At 44.8% G+C, this 21,826-nt stretch overlaps 1 protein-coding gene across 2 annotated transcripts in view; it reads right to left on the bottom strand.

Annotated features, from left to right (window-relative positions):
• HSF1 (heat shock transcription factor 1) overlaps positions 1–21,826 on the bottom strand; it is a 314,446-nt gene that overhangs the window by 251,282 nt on the left and 41,338 nt on the right. For both annotated transcript variants that reach the window (XM_069221019.1, XM_069221020.1), the window contains exon 2: positions 4,042–4,150. In XM_069221019.1, the coding sequence (XP_069077120.1) occupies positions 4,042–4,150 (109 nt within the window). The remainder of the gene's footprint in view (positions 1–4,041; positions 4,151–21,826) is intronic.

The following is a 21,826-nucleotide window of genomic DNA, read 5'->3' as shown; positions in this document are numbered from 1 at the left end:
ATAGCCAGTCTCCATCTCTACTGATATAAAAACCTGGATTTATAGCTCAAAGCCCTGCCCTGCCCCCACCCTTCTACCCCTTACTTCTGCTGGAAGATGCCATCATTCCTTCTGGCCCCCTGAGACAAAACGTGCTGCTGTGTGAAGAGCTGCTTTCAGTAGAATGAGATGGATTTTGAAAAGAACAGTTAGAAGACAATTGCACTGATCTGTTCTTGATAGGACTAGTGCTTGCATCAGGGTTTTGCGATCTTATTTGAGAATGAAGTAACGAATCCCCTATAGCAGAGGCACTCTGAAAGTGAGCATTTCTAGTTAAGTTGCTGACTTGTGCCTATAGACTATTTCGTGCAGGACGACTGAGGGATTCGGCTCTATCAACAATGGTTCATTTACTGTTCAGGATGTTTACTGACTCCATCTAGGACTGGACTAATAGAGCAGACTAGCAGGAAGACATTAGGAAAATTGTGTTTTGAATGGATTAAGTTTTAAATAATGGGTAGACATTCAGTCTTATACAGCATGTAGAGTATTGGAAAAGTGAGAGATGTCATTTGGAGAACAGACATTTAGATACAGTAGAGCATAACTGCATATTGATGAGAGGATGCCATAGTTCTTTATTGTAACTCTTAGAGGTTCAAGTATAGGCAGAATAATGTCAGGTTAAGATAGAACCCAAAGGGGCCCATCGTGTTAGGGCAATCAGCTTAAGTGTGTCTCTTACACTTTCAGAGAGGGCTTAAAGCCAGACAACTGTGGAGGTGAGGAGTCCATGTTGCAAAAGAGAAAATTGTTACTTAAAAAAAAAAATAATAATAATAATCTTTTGAAAAATACTCAGTGAAAGTTGCTGGCTCAAGACCTTCAAACTGGGCCCTAGCCCCCATTAGGGCGGGCCTCAATGCTCTGCGAGGAGGGTGCCATGAACCACTGCACATTTAGCACATAGTTCCTGCGCCGGGCTAAAGACAAAATCCCTCTAATTAACTGCAGCCGATTGGAAAGTGTAAAAAGTTATTTTACGCCAAACTGAGTGGGGCATGGAGAAGAGATCTGTCTTTCAAGCTAAATGTTTTGGTTAATTATGAAGCTTGGTTTCCGAAGGAGGCTGTGTTTAGTAGCCTGTCCAGCCTTCCACTGGAAACCATACTGAATGATACTGTGCAGTAAATGTGGCTTGCCTAGTCTACAAAGGGAATGCTTCCATTTTCTACACCACGCATCAGCAGTCAGCTTTGATAACCTGGGCGCCCAATAAGCACAAGAGACGTTACTTTTGTATTACTGGACAAAAGGTGCAAAATCTAACTGGCTGTACTCGACATAGGATAAATGGAAATTGGGCCAGCAGACAAATCATGCAGTAATATTTTAGGAGCCGATTAACATTTTTATTCCAAATGTCTTTGATTGCATCCCCAACATGTACATTCCTCTGACTTTTCCACTGATTTTATCCACACGATTTAATACTTAAAATAATGAAATGTTTCTACAGTAAGAGCTCCAAAAAAGATTCACCAAGAAAGTGAGTGAAGTCATGAATGAACAACATATCTGTTCAGCTATTTCTGATTCTGACCAAAAATAATCCCTTAACTTACAACGTGCTATGACAGCAGTATTTAATGACGTCCATTAAACACTTTAGAGGGTCATCTGGGAGATGTGCCAACAGTTTATTTTTTTAACTTAATAAGTTAGTATTAAAAGAGCGTGTAGATCACTGCCTTATATATACACCCAGTACGGTGAAGTTGGATCGATCCACGACTGGCCGAGTACAATGCCACCTGCCACCAGCAACTCTGCAGGCCTGAAATTAAATTCTGAGCTTGTCTGACACCTGAGAAGTGAGTTCAAACTAAGAATCTACAGGAACGAGTATCCATCCACTCAACTGCATATTCTTTGGATGCAAGATTTACAAGTATACCCAAGTCACGGGACAGAAGGATCTACAACAGTGTAAGAGCTGGCCATCGTGAATGTTTAGCTCAGCAACATCCATCTCTCAGGCTTATGCTGCCTGTGCAAATCTATGGAATAAATACTAACTCAATCCAGGTCAATTCACAAAGGATGGAGGTTGATAGTGGTCCATGGCCATGCTTTTCAAGCTCCTAACGGTTTTTAAAGAAAACAAGAGTGGACACTGTAAGAGGCACAGTATTAATAATATGATGCTGCTGAGATCCTTATGTCAGACTGCTGCTATGAACAATTACTTTATGGGCCCCTATCCACTCCAATGTAGTGTCTTCCACTAGACACCGTCTCCCAGCTACTCAAAGTCAAAGCTCTGGTAGATCTATTTAGGTTCACGCGGCTCATATTTCTGAAAACCTGCAGGCTGCCAGATTTGTTTGAAACTACTGTCCACCAAAGCCAAACACTGATAGTATTTACTAGCATTAATTTGTAAAGCACCAGCTGACAGCAACAGCATAAAAACTATATGATGCTTCATGAAATCTGGTTAGTTGCTAGACAACTGACACCGAGACTGTTAAGTGTGATGACTGTTTATTAAGGTTCTATTGACCCAACAACTCACTTCACAAGTCACGGGCCTATCTCCACATTCCGGAGCAGTGTGCTTACTTAAAAACTGTCACAATATCTAGCTACTTACAGAGCATCCCTTAACCTTCAATGACTATTGGAGTAGTGTCCAAACTAGTAGTACTGACGGGGATGATGACATGATTCTCAAGTCTGCTACAATAACTTAATCATTAAAACCCTAGGAAGTGCAACAGGGAGCAAGTTAACACGTATGTACCACATCTAACAGTCCATCGCTCTAGGACAATCTCTACTTTAGGTATCATGAATTGCTTAGCAAAATAGAGGTTTGAGATGTTAACAGACAGACCTGCAAATGTAGCAGTGACTGGTAAAAAATCATTCCTAAATGCAAGGAGCTCGATCTTTTCATGCTCGACATAAACCAAAAAAGGGCAAGTAAGAAGGGTGGCAACCTAACCCCAATGAACAACTGGACAATATCACAAAGATTTTTTTATGAGTAAAGGAGTGGCCTTTATGTGGTACAGCAGAATACTAAACAAGTTAGTTTGCAGACTGGAGATGGCTCTAACCGAACGACACTATTGCTTTGACATCTGAAATGTGATCAGTTTTTCTAAGCCCTCTGATAGACCTACAGCAGCAGTGGCAAAACTCTGGAAGGGCAGGGCGAAGAAACTAAAAGAGTGTAATAATTGAGCTTAGCATTCGACCATGGTAAAAACTATACAGGCCACAATCTACTTTCTCCAGAATGGGAGAGCATTCTTAAGCAACATCAACTGTCAAAACCAGAAATTAACTGTAATAGTAATAAAAAACGTAATAAACTACACCAAAAATGGAGTGTTTTTTCCTGGACTGTCCCCAGAAAGGCTACGCACACCTGCTACCTTCTTCCCAGTTTAAGAGCAATGACTACATCACACAATCTCTCAACACATGCTTCTCGTAAAACAGAGCCTTTTCAAGTGACTTATTTCAGATTGGAGCACACCTCACAAATGAATTCCACCAGAATATAAAGAGTGGAAAGTTCTGCCATTACAACTTACAAACTACTAGGAAGTGTTTCTTACCTTGGCTGATGTGTTTGAATGAGCACCAGCGCAGACAGTGCCACAGAGCTTGGCTATGTAATACTAAAGTAATGCAGAGTTGAACCTGTGCATCCATAACAACACATCTCACAATGATCATTGGCCCTGGCTCGTCTTCGACATGTTATCTATTAAACTGTGGACTTTTCTCCTGCAGCACTCACAAATGATAAAAGGTTTTGTACTGTAACTTGAGTGCTGTTAACTGGGTTCGTACAGTTTAGTTACTTTTTGTTAAGGCTTGAAAACAGAGTGTAAATGCGGACATACACGTTGGCCAAGCTAAAACGACAGAAGGCACAATTAACACCATATTGCTAAGCCACTGTGTAAGGCTGCTGAGGAACACTAGAGCTCACAGACCGAGGTCGGTGAAGTACAGAAGAGCGATGCTGCTACTTACACATGTTGAGCTGTCGGACAAAGCTGGCCATGTTGTTGTGCTTGAAGTACTTCGGAAGCACCTCTTTGGCAAAGTGGCCTTGGTCAAAGACATGGAAGCTGTTGCCGTTCTGAAAAGAAACAGTAATACATTAGACTGGATCACTCTTGCACGCTCTAGTCAATAGATGCACAACGTACACAACAGCCAGCATCAAAACCACACAATCACACTGCCTTGAAATGCCTGGTGACCACTTTCAAGGAGATGGTTGTACTCAGAGGTCCACTGAATGATAGACACTAGTGAAGTGGAGACTGTTTTAAAGTAGTTTGTTAGTGTTATCAGGATTTGCATAGTTTTAGAACTAAAAATAACAAACATTGTCATGCTTCAACAGCACTTGAAAAGCAAAGCAGATGCAGAATAACGTTTGGTCAGTGATCCAGTCAAATATTCTGAATAGTTTATTAGTCTGAAGTGCAAAACAGTCCATTAGGAGTCAGCCACCCCAAATCATGCTCATCTCCTTCCTTCCATATGGGCCAGTCATTATCAGGTCTAGTGCACCCAAGCACACCACATAAAATACATATAAAGTACATCTATTGATTAAAATTCTACACATGCGCAATTTTCCATTCCACTTACATAGCAGCTACACAGGACTAAACAGGTTTATGCATAGCTTCAAAGGTGTGGAACTGTGTTAAAATGTTTGAAACAGCAGCTCTTAACCTGAGGTAACGCTAGGAGTCACAACACACATTCAGGGCGTCCATAACTGTTTAGAAAATTAAACAATATTATTAGCGCTACAGATTTTTTTTTTTAAATGTTACTTTTAAAAACGATTTGTAAAAAGGAAGAATTAGAAACCGGAGGCTAAAAATTAAATTTGTATTCTTAGCTTGCTTCGTGGGAGCAGTAAAGACACAGCAAACAGACTACTATGGACGACTATAAGCCTCAACTGAAACAATGGCAGGCGCATCCAAAAAGAGAGTGTCGATTGCAGCAAAAAACACAAAGTGATATGCTAGAGTGTACCATATTGCTTTGCCTTTTAGAAATAAATAAAACTAAATTTTGAAAAGCGCCAGTCTCCCAATAAAAAAAATAAATATGTTTTTGCTGTATTTTTTAGTTTGTGAATTAAATAAAATATTGAATAATTTGTGTATTTGTTAGATGTGTACTTGTTTCTGTATTGGTGTGCATTGTTTTGAGGTTCCAAACTTGGAAATTACTTAAGTAGGGATCTTCAGCTTCCAGTAGTTATTCAGTGGGGGTCCACAGAAGTCAAACGGCTTAGAACCACTTGTATAAAACAGAATTGGGGCTCCCAGTTTTGTGCTATTTTTTATTTATTTAACGTTTGTCTGTATTTATCCATATTTATTTTTTGGTCATCCTACTGGTATTTACCCATAACTATTTTGCGTTTTGAGGATAAATGTAGTTGTAAAATAGTACATTTCCACATTTATGTAACTAATGAGAATACACTCATATTTTGATGTATGTAGTGTTTTAGCAAACTAAGCACCAAATATAACATACCCACAGGTAAATATTACCATTATAAGTCATATGTACGTTACCATATGCTTATATTTTAAGAATTCCCATCCTGTTTTTAACTCCCAATGTTGTCTATCTGTGCAGTTGTTGGCCTGGAATTCATGAAAGACAGCATGGCGAGTCACTCACAAGAAGCACAATTTTCAGTATTTTACACTTTTCAAAATAAATACAGACAAGAAACACATTGTTTTCGGTCTGTAAAAAAAAAAAAAAAAAATAATAAAATCTGTAAAAACAGAAAACTGGGAGCGTTATGTATAATGTTCAAAACTGTACACATTTGTACCCTTTTTAAATAGATTAGTACCATTTTATTCCTGAGGCATTTCTCATTATTTCTAAATTTGGTTTATACTTAATAATAAAAATAAAAAAGACAGTTACATATTGCTAGCCACAAATCTCTCCTTGACCATTCCCTGCCCCCCATGTTCACTCTTATTGCTACCAGTTACCTTCGTGGCTGGAGTCAAACACCTCACCACCCCTGCCAGAGAGGTGGACCTCGCTGTGGTTGCTCTGGCTACGCACCTCACCATCCCCACCGGTTACCGCCACCACCGATGTTCAGGCACATTAACTCCATCAATGAAGAACCACATGCTACACCATCAGTGGGTTCAGACCTTTTGTGACAGATAGATTTATATACAAGATCTATGTGGGAGCTTGCTCCAGGATGATTGTGTGGGCCAAGAAATAAAATACTACACCAACATCAACAAGGCATCCAAAAAAATGCCTGAGATTCAAGGTTTACTCCAATATCGCTAAATCACAGACCCTGAAGAACACTCGTAGACTAATTACAACCAAGGCAAAACCTCCCTAGCTCTCCACAACTAAAATACCTGGGCTCATAACCACTAATACCAACACCTCATCACAACCACTATACCCACCAATCACTTCGTCTCTTCTGCACAACAGCCCATCTGCCTTTGAGCCATGAAAAACAGCAGTAAACACAGTAAACAATACGCATCAAATAGGAATAAGGCATGCAATCTCACGGCAGACCCTTGTGTAGAAATGAGTGGTTTCATCACAACTGCTGCAAACGGACAATTGTTTAAATGTATCTCTCTGCCACAGTTCTGTACCCCAAACATTACATAACTTCAGTACTGGAAAAAACCCAGCTGATCCAAAGAAGCTTTCCATACAGAGACCATGACTAATCTCCCATACTCAAGCAAAGCCCTTTAAGAGTAAAGTCACAAAATGGCTTCAAAATTAAACGGAATAACCTAATCTGCAACCACCTTTCCAGATTTATAATGGCAGGAGGAAGAGCAGGAGCACTGGCGAGCACAAGCGAGGACCTCCTATAAAACACTGAAGAGGAGGCTGCCTGGTGGAAAGGGCTACTCCTTCTCCAAGGACAGATGGGTGACTGAAGTGAATGGAACTCCTATGTGGAAGCAGTGCTAAGTACAATATCCAGTGTTCAGCAGTCATAGAGAAATTACAATAACTGGACAAAAATCTAACCCATCATCCCCAATGAGATCAAGACCCAAGATGGCAAGGACAGGGACCTGAACGATGGCCAGATCCCTGGCTGCTGCTGATGTTTTAGTGAGGGTCATGGTAGTCAGGGAATCTTTGGGACATCCTAAACTTCATAAATTGATTGCTAGTCGTGGAATGACTCCAAGCCAGTAGGCTGCATCTGGCGTAGTGGTTCAGAGGCATAAAACAGGCAGCATCCCTGGCAACTGCACAATACTGGTACAGACAGGTTTGCATTGGATTGCGCACACACATTCAGGCACATTAAATAGTCAAGCATGGGTGGAAGCCAGTCTGCGCATAGTAAAATAAAGGGGAGTGACATGGAAAATAAAGAACAAAGCGGACCTGCACCGGTCTTAAGCCTGTAACTGTTTGATGTCACTTCTCCTGTGATGGTGCTAGGGGTGCTCCCAGCTGAGCAAAAAGATAAAGGCCAAATTCCTGTCCACCAAGATTGGATGTAAGCTTCAGCTGTTTCTGGTCCATCACACAGCCTAAGTCAAACTAGTCCCACATGAGTGCAAACTCACTACTTTCTACGGCCCAGTCTAGTAAACCCGGTTGTCACCAAGCTGAAATCCCAACAAACACTACATACACTGTTCAAAGATGACACAAGGATTGTGCTGTTCAGAGAAGCCTTTGGGTCACAGTTACACCCAACATACGTGTAACATCTGGCAGGGATTAGGCCTCCACATCCAAAAGGAGGGGGACACTGTCACAGGTTTAACCTCAATCTTGTTGCAGAGTTTGATACAGCAAGCGTCCCTGAGCCACGAAGATAACACAGGAACACTACCACCAAGATTCTCTGTTGATGGACTGTCTGCCACTGAACAACCAAACCCTCTTACTTTTTCACCCCACTCCACTCACCACCATGAAAGCACTGCACAGTTGACTGAACGCTGGGGCGCTAATGATGGACTGTCATATGCTTTTAACAGAGGCTCATCCATGTACCCAAAGCGGCCATCTCGTGACACCTTAATATTCCACAAAATTCTCTACAACAGGATTAAGATAATAGATACAAAAACGGCAAAGCTATAAATTTGACAGCGACCCTGCTTTCTCAAGTCATGCTTTTAAGTCAAAAGCTGAGAATCATTAAGACCCATATACTATCCTTCGCTTCACCTGATCAATGTGATCTGCGCACATTTACGCTAATACTTTAGAAATCAATTCCCACTTTACAAGATCTAACATTAATAAAGATACATGGGTATCAAAAAAATGTGAAGGCCAAATGTTCTGTGCTGCAACGTTCCATAAATGTTTGAGAAAAAAATTGTTCATCAGAATACCTTTACAAAGAACTTAAACAAAAAAGTACAAAACTGCCTTGCTCATTTGGCCGATTTTTAAGTAACACTCGTGCATTTTGCTGCTGTGGCTATTTAGCATCTTTGACTGGAAATGTCAACCCCAATCAGCAAGTTAACAAGACCCTCATAGTAACACTGACGAGGGTTAGAGTTTAGGACGGTTGTGGCATCCGAAAGGTTTACCACCACAACACATTGTATTCATTATCAAGGCGGCGTAATTAGTTAAAAACCTAATTTGTTAGATTGGTGAGCGCATGCATAGCCCGAACTCGAAGCCTGTTTACAAGGGATAATCTTGTACCAATCGTTAGATTGCATTTAATTCACCACGGCAAGGGCATTATTACTGTATTTTTACATAATGCATTATTTCAGTGTGTGTTAACTATGGAAGTTATTCATTTTATTTCACATGTTATACGTATTGCGGTCAGTCACACGAACAACCAGAAGAATCTTTCCACATATGTTACTTATTATTTAGTGTGTCGCCGGGTGCATATTTGTAACTGGAAGCGTGTGCTGGACAAGTACACTCCTCATATCCAAACTGCAGTAGTGCCTCTGGGTAACCAGGCCATCACACCAAAACGCAAAGTCAAGATTACATTTGTACAACTGAATTTACTGCTTGCCAAAGGGTGTGATGCAGTCGGCTGGTTATGCCCAGAAAACCGCAGGTGGAGAACTGGATAAGAGATGATTCAGAAAGGACTATGGCAGAGGAAAGAAGAATGAAACTAACCAGTTGGGATGGAAAATTACAGAAAGACCTGCATGCCTGGAAGGCCCAATCCAGAAATGTAATTTACCTCCCTGACAAAAGAACCCCATGAAAAGTGTTGTATGGTGCAGCCCCAGATGCTGATAATGTGACATGTTTTTAGAACTTTGCGGCTGTTGTGATGCGTGTACCTGCAGTACCAATACTGGACTAGATACACCTGTGTACAGTGATAACTTAACATTCATGCTGATCCACTGTTTAAAGGCACTTAGGAATAGCTCAATTTATTGTAGATGGTTTGTGAAATACTCTAATAAAACACATATACAAAGAAAAGTCTCTCTCCACGAGACTACCTCCGACAATCAATGTGCGTGACACACTGTCGACGTTCAAGAATAAACCTATGCATGAGTGTATCTTTTGGTGTGTGCTTCCTCATTCTACTGACTGTAGGATGTGGCTGAAACTGCTCTCGAGCATCCTGCTGCCACATCCCTGGTGCGGTGTGCCCTCGCCTCGTCCCATCACTCACTCCCCCGCTACCGCTGCAATGGCTCGGCTACAGGAAGGGCTCATGCTCAGTCCCTACTCCACCAGATCAGTGGCGGCACACTCAAGAGCCCGGGCACAAGCACTACAAAAGTTGCATTTACGTAAAACCACACAGACTAGAAGTGCAAAAACAGAAAATCGGTAGCAAATCAGATTTAAACTACTTGTTAAATACTGACCTCCACCAACAGGCATTTTATGACGCAAGCTAACAGCCTCAAAAAGCTGGATACTCGCTAACGTTAATGACAACTAGAGGACTGACTGAACGAGGGACTGGTCCTGGGACCGGCGCACTTCAGACGTCTACTTGTCCCTTTTGATGTCGTGCAGTAAAGGGACCAACTGCGGCAGTTCTTACTGGGTGAGAGCTCTGGTAACAGCCTCTCCCATCAGGTTGGGGCTCTGGTCGTGTCTAGGATTCTAGCTAGGGTCACACAGCATCACATGACGTCATTCACAACATTACAAGTAGGAGCAATAGCGCTGGAATACCCTGCGAGTCTCTGCACACCTACACATTAACATCTTCCCCGGGATTCACCAATTCCTCTATTTCTTCCCACAATAGAAAAGGGTGGGAATGTACTCCTGAAGAGGGCAGCAGTAAAACTTTTACCGGGGTTGGGGGAGGGGGGTGTAGAAAAAGCGAAGTACTAATCGCCCAGCGTATTTTTTGCATGAGCACAAATGCACTCATTTTAAAACAGAATTCAGAAATGTTTGCCAGTAGTAGTTTTCAAGCCTGCTTACGTAAGCTATTATGAACTCCAGAAAGTCAAATCTGCGCCAATGCAAGGACATGCCCCTGCGGGTGCACTGTGGTGGCCTTTTTTGTTTTTTAAATAATCAGGCCTCCAATCTATTTTCACGTTGCCAATAATGACTTCACACTGATTTTCCATCATTCATTTTTTATTTTTTTATTTTTTAATACAGGCATGCATTATACATGGTTTACTACATGAAGTCTCAAAGAACTTGTATTTAAACTTGCACAATAGTTTAGTAAAATATTGTTCCCATTTGAAACTTTCTGTGTAGATTTTAATTTGAGGTAAACGATCACTAATTTTAATTTCATGCTTATATGTTTATATTTAGGGAGCATTCTCAGGGCATTATAAATAGCGTCTAATTGTTTTATTTTTTAAATGTACACATTTCAATGCTGGAACTTCTGTAAGTAATGCAAGAGAGCTCACAGCTCACCACATTCATCTAGAGCACTCCTGTTAACAGTAAAGGCTTTAACATTAATGGCACACACACACACACACACACACACACACACACCCACACACACACCACACACCCACACACACCCACACACACCACACACGACTGGACAAAGTAGATCTATGAATTCAAATGTTTTCTTCAGTGGGAACCGACCCGCTTATCCAGGCTGTGGTACTGTAAACTGGAAGGTAAAGGGTTTCTGCTGCAGGGGGTTGGGCATACTTGTCAAGTGGACAAAATAAACATGAAAATTTGCTGTTCTTGACTCTAAACAATTTGTCCTGGGCATCAAGCGAGAGACTGTCAGACCTGTGCAAATGCAGAGTCCTTCCAAATAGGAAACAAACTTAAGATGACAGATTTTAAATCGAACTCAATTACTGAGAGAAATCTAATTAAATTTATAATAATAATAATAATAATAATAGAGAACATTTTTGCTCTTCTTCTATTATGCGTTACCAAAAGTAGGTAGACCTGAATAGGTCTGCCTGAAGTAATGCCTTGTGATCAAAACTAGACAGGGTGTACCGGTACCTGTTCAATTCCATTCCTCGCATAAATCTAGGAGCGTAGTGATCCCCCCCAAGGAGAGACCTTCCAATCACATAAAGCGATCATGAGGGTCAGCAAGAGTGCATACAGGAATTCCTTGGTGGTTCTCCTCTCGGATCATTATATCCATTTACAGAACCATTTCGTTCTTATCACACAAGCGCCAAATCCCTCTGCTGCTTGCAGCAGAGGGATTTGTATTTTCTAAAAACAGCAAAAAACAGCCTCTGGAGCTGGGAAAGAGCTTTCTCAGCTCCTGAGGATGTTTTTGGTTTTCAGTGAAATGACGAGAGCAGCATGCACATCATTTCACTGAAAACAAAAGTGAAATGAACCTATCGAGTCATTTCAAGTTCACTGACTCAGTGCTCGGGGGGCTATCTCAGCCTCCTCAAAGCACTGAGGCAGACAGGAGAGGCATCCTTGAAAAGGGATGGGGGCTGTCCAGAATGGACTTGGCAATGCCCCATCCTTCCCAAAAAATGATCAGACTTTCTGCCTTGCCCTGGGGGGGGGGGGGGGGGGGGAGACTAAGTCAATAGCTCGGGACCCAAAACACAGGTGGCCCCTTATCTATAACAAAATTACCTGTTTTTGCAAGGGGGGGTACCTGTGTTTTTGGAACTGGGCTCTGGGGCCATTTAGGGAAACCTACCAAACTCTGACATTTCTGACAACTGGAGGAGTCCAGGGAGATGTGGTTTGTGTTGATCCCCCAATTTCAAATTTAACTTGGAAAAAAAAAAAAAATATATGGTACCCACATTTCTGTGTAGTATCACTGCGCCGGCACACATTTCCTACCACCTAGCATTACCCTTGGTCTCCCAAAAAACATGATACCTCACTTGTGTGGGTGCCCAAAGCAGAGTCTGCCTAAAAACGTATTAGAAAAATATGCGCTGATTACCATGCTTTGGTTACCTCCCCACTTCCCCCGTCCCCCCTTCAATCACTACACGTTTTTGGCCCTTCCCAGTCACCGGCACTTGGCCCAACCACACAAGTGAGGTATCATTTTTATCAGGAAACCAAAGAGAATGTTGGGTGGTAGGAAATTTGTGCATGTATCGTGATCCCACAGAGAAATGAGAAATTTGTTGGTTTTTTTAGCTAAATTTGAGGTTTGCAGGGGGATTCTGGGTAAGAAATTGTTGGGCGGGGGAGGGGGGTGGAGGAAACTAAAGCAAGCCACATTTTACCAGACTGCCAGGTGTATAGTTTTCAGAAGTGTCTGGGTTTGGTAGGTTTCCCTAGATGGCCACTGAGCACCAGGCCAAAAACGCAGGTCACCCCCTTGCAAAACCAGGCTGCTTTATGATAGATAATTTTGATATCTCCACAATATGTTTTGGACTGTTTCCTGTCACAAGTGAGGTACCATTTTTACTGGGAGACTTGGGGGAGTGCTGGGTGTTAGGGAGTTTGTGCCTCCCCGCAGATTCCAGAACGTTCTATCACAGAAATATGAGCAAAATGTAATTTTTAGAAAAAGTTTGAGGTTTGCAAGGGATTCTGGGTAACAGAACCTGGTGAGAGCCACACAAGTCATCCCCATCCTTGATTCCCCTGGGTGTCTAAGTTTAAAAAATGTACAGGTTTGCTAGGTTTCCCTAGGGGCAGGCTGAGCTAGGGTCCAAATCCATTTTCAGTGGAAAAGTGTGATCTGCCCACATTGCGTTTTGGGCCACTTACTGTTGCAGGTACAAGGCCTACCCACATAAGTAAGGTACAATTATTATTGGGAGACATAGAGGAACAGAGAATAGTACAAAAAGTGTTAGTGCCAATTACCTTTCTCTGCATTGGTGCCTTCCAAATTTAAGAGCGTGTATAAAAAAAAAAAAAGAAATAATTGAGAAATGCCCTCTAAAACACATGCTTGTATGGGTTGTAGGAAAGTACCATCTTGCCTGGAATGTTACCCCCATATTTCACTGTATATATGTTGTTTTAGTGTATGTGTCACTGGGATCCTGCCAGGCAAGGCCCCAGTGCTCATAAGTGTGCCCTGTATGTGTTCCCTGTGTGATGACTAACTGTCTCACTGAGGCTCTGCTAATCAGAACCTCAGTGGTTATGCTCTCTCTGCTTTCTAAATTGTCACTAACAGGCTAGTGACCAATTTCACCAATTCACATTGGCATACTGGAACACCCTTATAATTCCCTAGTATATGGTACTGAGGTACCCAGGGTATTGGGGTTCCAGGAGATCCCTATGGGCTGCAGCATTTCTTTTGCCACCCATAGGGACCTCTGACAATTCTTACACAGGCCTGCCACTGCAGCCTGAGTGAAAAAACATCCACGTTATTTCACAGCCATTTACCACTGCACTTAAGTAACTTATAAGTCACATATATGTCTAACCTTTACCTGGTAAAGGTTGGGTGCTAAGTTACTTAGTGTGTGGGCACCCTGGCACTAGCCAAGGTGCCCAAACATCGTTCAGGGCAAATTCCCCGGACTTTGTGAGTGCGGGGACACCATTACATGCGTGCACTATACATACGTCACTACCTATGTATAGCGTCACAATGGTAACTCCGAACATGGCCATGTAACATGTCTAAGATCATGGAATTGTCACCCCAATGCCATTCTGGCATTGGAGACAATTCCATTACCCCCCCACCCCCGAGTCTCTAGCACAGACCCGGGTACTGCCAAACTGCCTTTCCCGGGGTTTCACTGCAGCTGCTGCCAACCCCTCAGACAGGTTTCTGCCCTCCTGCGGTCCAGCCAGGCTTGGCCCAGGAAGGCAGAACAAAGGACTTCCTCAGAGAGAGGGTGTTACACCCTCTCACTTTGGAAAAAGGTGTCAGGGCTGGGGAGGAGTAGCCTCCCCCAGCCTCTGGAAATGCTTTGATGGGCACAGATGGTGCCCATCTCTGCATAAGCCAGTCTACACCGGTTCAGGGATCCCCCAGCCCTGCTCTGGCGCGAAACTGGACAAAGGAAAGAGGACTGACCACTCCCCTGATCTGCACCTCCCAGGGGAGGTGCCCAGAGCTCCTCCAGTGTGCTCCAGAACTCTGCCATCTTGGAAACAGAGGTGCTGCTGGCACACTGAACTGCTCTGAGTGGCCAGTGCCAGCAGGTGACGTCTGAGACTCCTTCTGATAGGCTCTTACCTGTGTTGCTAGCCTATCCTCCTTCCTAGGTAGCCAAACCTCCTTTTCTGGCTATTTAGGGTCTCTGCTTTGGGGAATTCTTTAGATAACGAATGCAAGAGCTCATCAGAGTTCCTCTGCATCTCTCTTCACCTTCTGCCAAAGGATCGACCGCTGACTGCTCAGGACGCCTGCAAAACCGCAACAAAGCAGCAAAGACGACTACTGCAACCTTGTATCGCTGATCCAGACGCCTTCAACTGTTTTCCTGGTGGTGCATGCTCTGGGGGTAGCCTGCCTCCTCTCTGCACTAGGAGCTCTGAAGAAATCTCCTGTGGGTCGACGGAATCTTCCCCCTGCAACCGCAGGCAACAAAAGACTGCATCACCGGTCCTCTGGGTCCCCTCTCAGCACGACGAGCGTGGTCCCTGGAACTCAGCAACTCTGTCCAAGTGACTCCCACAGTCCAGTGACTCTTCAGTCCAAGTTTGCTGGAGGTAAGTCCTTGCCTCCCCACGCTAGACTGCATTGCTGGGTACCGCGTGGTTTGCAGCTGCTCCGGCTCCTGTGCACTCTTCCAGGATTTTCTTCGTGCACAGCCAAGCCTGGGTCCCCGACACTCTAACCTGCAGTGCACAACCTCCTGAGTTGTCCTCCGGCGTCGTGGGACTCCCTTTTGTGTCTTCGGGTGAGCTCCGGTTCACTCCTCTTCGTAGTGCCTGTTCCGCCACTTCTGCGGATGCTGCCTGCTCCTGTGAGGGCTCCCTGACTTGCTGGGCGCCCCCTCTGTCTCCTCGTCCAAGTGGCGACATCCTGGTCCCTCCTGGGCCACAGCAGGATCCAAAAACCCTAACCGCGACCCTTGCAGCTAGCAAGGCTTGTTTGCGGTCTTTCTGCGTGGGAACACCTCTGCAAGCTTCTTCACGACGTGGGTCATCCATCCTCCAAAGGGGAAGTTCCTAGTCCTCTTCGTTCTTGCAGAATCCACAGATTCTACCATCCGGTGGCAGCTTCTTTGCACCCTCAGCTGGCATTTCCTGGGCATCTGCCCAATCTCGACTTTGTCACGACTCTTGGACTTGGTCCCCTTGTTCCACAGGTACTCTCGTCCGGAAATCCACTTTGGTTGCATTGTTGGTGTTGGTCTTCCTTGCAGAATTCCCCTATAACGACTTCTGTGCTCTCTGGGGAATACACCTACTTTTCAGGGTCTTGGGGTGGGCTATTTTTCTAACCCTCACTGTTTTCTTACAGTCCCAGCGACCCTCTACAAGGTCACATAGGTTTGGGGTCCATTTGTGGTTCGCATTCCACTTTTGGAGTATATGGTTTGTGTTGCCCCTATACCTATGTGCTCCTATTGCAATCTACTGTAATTCTACATTGCTTGCATTACTTCCTTTTACCATTACTGCATATTTTTTGTATTGTGCACATATATCTTGTGTATATTTGGCATCCTGATACTGAGGGTACTCACTGAGATACTTTTGGCATATTGTCATAAAAAATAAAGTACCTTTATTTTTAGTATATCTGTGTATTGTGTTTTCTTATGATATTGTGCATATGACACCAGTGGTATAGTAGGAGCTTTGCATGTCTCCTAGTTCAGCCTAAGCTGCTCTGGTATAGCTACCTTCTATCAGCCTAAGCTGCTAGAAACACCTCTTCTACACTAATAAGGGATAACTGGACCTGGTACAGTGTGTAAGTACCCCTTGGTACCCACTACAAGCCAGGCCAGTCTCCTACATTATTCAGAGATATGTAAATAGCCACACTTCTAAACTCCATGTCTTGTGTCCATTTCAGAAATACATAGTTTTCATTGATACCTATTTTCACTCTTTATATTTTAACGAATGAATTGCTGTATACCTGGTACACAATGAAAAACCATTGCAAGGTGCAGCTCAGTAATTGGCTCTGGGTACCTTAGGTTCTTGGTGAACCTACAAGCCCTATATATATCCACAAGCAGAAGGGTCCAGCAGATATAACAGTAAATTGCTTTCACAAATCTGCCATAGTTAAGATAAGTTACAGATGAAAACAGACACAAATGGCTTTTTTCCCCAACTCAATTTCAATTCATTTTCAACTGTTACTTTCTATAGGAAAACATTGAATGATCGACACAAATGACCGCTTGCTGAATTCAGAATTGTGTCTACTTTTCAGAAATGTATTTGGGATGGATAGGTTATGTGGACAAAAAGTTATGGAGGCCTAAGCGCAAACTACCCCAAATAGCCAAAAAGACTTAGCAGCTAAAGGGTTAAACTCTACTTTGTTTTTGCAATTCATTTTGGGGTGTTTAAATGTGTTGCATTTCATAACTGTTTTAGTACTGCATAAATACTGTACACATTGTCTCTAAGACTGTCTACTCTATGCCATAGCTTCCAAGAGGTTGAGCTCAGTTTAGAGACTTCAGTGTTTCACCCGAGAAAGGACTATTTATTTGTCTTACAGCACCTGCTCCAGCCCCTACTCCAACACCACCACCACCACAATTGGTTACACTTGACCTTCGTGGAAGGGACCACGTTTCACCAGCTTCTCAGCACTGGCCTCCCCGTGAAAGAGGCACGTGAGACCTCATCGTGCAAAGAGATAAAGAGGCCATGCGAAGAAAGATACGATTCAACGTTTGGTGAGTTCTGACTCGAGGGAGGCCAGGGGATATTTTAGCTTATGAAGCAGAGGCTCGTACAGGTAAAGCACAACAGGCTAACACTGCTGGGTCAAAGGGTCAATGCCTCCCTGATTTAGAAACCCGGCTTCGGTTGGTCCTGCTCGACATCACTGGGCCTCAGATAACGCCGTTTGGATTGACTCGGGGATTCTCATCTGCAAAATGAGCCTGGACGACATTAATTCCATCTGTGCGCCGTGTGCCATCTGCTGGAGAGTCACATGAACTGCAGGCCGAGAACACTACAAGGAATGCACTAAACAGCGTGGAGAAGCGCTGATGCGCAAAGTGGAGGGCGCTATAAACTAGGGTGGGCTGAGACACAGGGAGGGAGAGGTGAGAGGGGTCTGCCGTCTCTAGAACAGCCTCTCAACAGGCAGGGTGGGGTGGTGAGCTAAAGAAAGAAAGAAACGAGCTCCCCACACAAAACACGAATGGATGAGCGCAATCATGAGTGCGCTCGGGGCAGCCCCAGAGTGAGACTCCAGGGGCAGGAGTCGGGCGCATCCCTTGCACATGGCTGCAGGACGGACCTGAAGCCTGCCGTACCGGAGCTGCTCACATAACACTCGGCTTCGCTTGCGGCGCGGTGCAGACAGCCTCGGCGAGTGTTAACTCCCGCGATCTGCTGCTAGAGAGGCCGTCCAGGCACTCTGCTCCTGCCTCTCCTGACACAGGCACGGGCTGCCCAGGTGTCCTAAACATGAGGCGAGCAATGCCGTGTGCAGAAGCCACGCATCAACAGATGTGCAGCTCAATCCGGCTGTATGAGCACCATCCCTGCCGAGCGGTCTCTCCCGAGGCCCCTTCACCGCCAGGGGCGGGACCCCTACAGTCTGTACCACAGTCCCACCAGGGAACCCGGGGCACAGCTAGGCCCCCCTTCTCTGGAGGGAAGGAAGGATGCAGGATCAGAAACAATAGGGTCCAGCAAAAGACAGAACATCTGGGGTAACCCTGCAGAAAAGAGAGTTCCTATTCTAGGGCAATGCTGCCTTAATGAAGCACAATTTGCACAAGCGTAGTCCATCCATTAGGCTGTCCATGAGGGAGACACGATCTGTGTGACGTGGTAGCCAAACGACAAGGGGGGTGGGAAAAATACTAGTCACAGACTAAAACCCATTACAGTAGTAAAATGAAGACAGGAATAAGAAAAGACCCTGTTCTTATCTGGTGAACGCTCCCAGTTCTCACCGACTGACCATACACTGAACTTACTGGACTCTGCATAACCTGTGATACAAAACCGTCTAAGCTGGCACTGGACACGTGAAGGGAGTGGGGGACCAGGAGCAACTCACAGAGAGAGGTGTCGACGTCCAACACAGCAATGCCCATGAACATGAACATGGAAGTCAAGGCTCCGCTCCGCCTCGGATTCACTGACTGCAGGCACAGATCACGTGAAAGAGGAGCTAGGTAAGCAGACTTCCTGCACAGACAGCAGCAGTGCCCATGAACATGGAAGTCAAGGCTCCGCTCCGCCTCAGATTCACTGACTGCAGGCACAGATCCCATGAAAGAGGAGCTAAGTAAGCAGACTTCCTGCACAGACAGCAGCAGTGCCCATGAACATGGAAGTCAAGGCTCCGCTCCGCCTCGGATTCACTGACTGCAGGCACAGATCCCATGAAAGAGGAGCTAAGTAAGCAGACTTCCTGCACAGACAGCAGCAGTGCCCATGAACATGGAAGTCAAGGCTCCGCTCCGCCTCAGATTCACTGACTGCAGGCACAGATCACGTGAACGAGGAGCTAGACAGGAGCAGTGCCCATGAACATGGAAGTCAAGGCTCCGCTCCGCCTCGGATTCACTGACTGCAGGCACAGATCACGTGAAAGAGGAGCTAGGTAAGCAGACTTCCTGCACAGACAGGAGCAGTGCCCATGAACATGGAAGTCAAGGCTCCGCTCCGCCTCAGATTCACTGACTGCAGGCACAGATCACGTGAAAGAGGAGCTAGGAAAGCAGACTTCCTGCACAGACAGGAGCAGTGCCCATGAACATGGAAGTCAAGGCTCCGCTCCGCCTCAGATTCACTGACTGCAGGCACAGATCACGTGAACGAGGAGCTAGACAGGAGCAGTGCCCATGAACATGGAAGTCAAGGCTCCGCTCCGCCTCGGATTCACTGACTGCAGGCACAGATCACGTGAAAGAGGAGCTAGGTAAGCAGACTTCCTGCACAGACAGGAGCAGTGCCCATGAACATGGAAGTCAAGGCTCCGCTCCGCCTCAGATTCACTGACTGCAGGCACAGATCACGTGAAAGAGGAGCTAGGAAAGCAGACTTCCTGCACAGACAGGAGCAGTGCCCATGAACATGGAAGTCAAGGCTCCGCTCCGCCTCAGATTCACTGACTGCAGGCACAGATCACGTGAAAGAGGAGCTAGGAAAGCAGACTTCCTGCACAGACAGGAGCAGTGCCCATTATCATGGAAGTCAAGGCTCTGCTCCGCCTCAGATTCACTGACTGCAGGCAACAGATCACGTGAAAGAGGAGCTAGGTAAGCAGACGTCCTGCACAGACAGCAGCAATGCCCATGAACATGGAAGTCAAGGCTCCGCTCCGCCTCGGATTCACTGACTGCAGGCACAGATCCCATGAAAGAGGAGCTAGGTAAGCAGACTTCCTGCATAGACAGGAGGCAGTGCCCAGCTGACACTGAAGATGATTTAGCCACCAAAACTGAAACACGCCCCCAAAGAGAGATCTTACAGGTGATGCAAGCTAAACATGAGGAGAATGAAGCCAGTTCATTCAAGAACAATCTGTGCATCTGACGTGTAAGAATCAACACATACTGGGAAGAAAAAACTATTTTGTGGAACCACTGCTTATTAAACAGTGTGTCTACATTTTGCAGTAATGTTGGAAGTTGTTAACTCATTTTATGCTATTTATATTTTTAAAACATTTTAATATGATGTATTATACTTAAGCTTGTTGGAAATAGCCCTTTTTGCAGGGTTATCCCCAAACTTTTTACCTCAGACCAACTGTTTTTGACTATGTGCTCCATTTTGTTTTTGCTGGTTTTAGGACTCTGGGCACTTTACCACTGCTGACCAGTGCCAAAGTGTAAGTGATCCCTGTGTAATTGGTATTGGTGATTGGTTTATGCATGAGTGGCATATCTCATTTACTTTTTAAGTCCCTAGTGAAGTGCACTATGTGTGCCTAGGGCCTGTAAATCAAATGCTACTAGTGGGCCTGCAGCACTGGTTGTGCCACCCACACGAGCAGCCCTGTAAACACTTCTCAGACCTGCAGTGCAGAGTCTGTGAGGGCTTCGACCTGACAAGTGCACCCACTTGCCAGGCCTGAACCTTCCCTTTTATTACATCTACGTCACCCCTAAGGTAAGGCCCAACGCAGCCTCCTGGGCAGGGTGCAGTGTATTTAAAAAGGTAAGACATTTACTGGTGTGTTTTACATGTCCTGATAGTGAAATACTGCTAAATTTGTTTTTCACTATTGGAAGGCCTATCCCTCCCATAGGGTAACATGGTGATTACCTTGAAATATCTTTTCAGGGTAATTTGCCATTGGGAGAAGAAAGAACTAGTGAGTTTGGAGTCTCTAAGCCAACAATTTAAAAATACATCTTTAAATTGCAAGTTTGAAAGTGCTACTTTTAGAAAGTGGGCATTTTCTAGCTTAACCGTTCTGTGCCTCTGCCTGTCTGCTGGAATACATGTCTGGGTCAGGATGACAGTTGGGCTGTTTGTGAACTCACTCTAGACAGTCATACAAAGGGAGGTGAGGTGTGCCCTACATATTCTGATGGGTCTTCCTGAGCTAGAACGGTGGGAGGAGCAGACACCTGCATCTGTATAGGGCTGTGCCTGTCCTTACAAAAAAGCAGTCTCCAATCCCATGGAGTGTGTCTGGAACCAGGACAGGGAAAGGCAGGATCTTAGGCACTACAAAGACTTTCCATTCATGTTTGCCTACTTCTAAGGCAGAAATGAGTTTAAGTACTGGACTTCTGACACCACAACTTTAGAACAAGTCTGGACTGAGGACATTCTGCCAGGAAGAGGAGCTGGATGCTATAGGAAGGGCTGCCACTCTGCCCATTGCTTTGCTGTGCTGGCCTGCTGCTTTTGTCTTGGGAGTGAAAGGACTGGACTTTGCTTTCTACATACTGCTTTCCAAGGTTCTCCAACGGCTTGAACTGAGCTTGCCTCCTGTTAAGAAGTCTCAGGGCCATCATAGACTTCATCTACCAGTGCCTGGGCTCTTCTGCTGAGAGTCCTGACTAGCCAAGTGGTGCCAAATCCAGTTCCTCAGCCCTTGGAAGTGGACACTGGTGGCCCGAGGAAGAAAAGCCACACATCAACGCACCACAGCTGAAAAATTGAGGCAACGCCTGTCTTGCAGTAGAAGAATCGATGCAGCGCCTGTTCCACCGCATCTCCACTATCGCAGTGCATCTGGATTTTCCACGCATCGTCCCCG

The sequence above is a fragment of the Pleurodeles waltl genome, chromosome 2_2 (assembly GCF_031143425.1).
Source record: "Pleurodeles waltl isolate 20211129_DDA chromosome 2_2, aPleWal1.hap1.20221129, whole genome shotgun sequence".
Classification (NCBI taxonomy): domain Eukaryota; kingdom Metazoa; phylum Chordata; class Amphibia; order Caudata; family Salamandridae; genus Pleurodeles; species Pleurodeles waltl.
The sequence above is the reverse complement of the archived record's forward strand: the minus strand, read 5'-3'. Positions and strand labels throughout refer to the sequence as shown.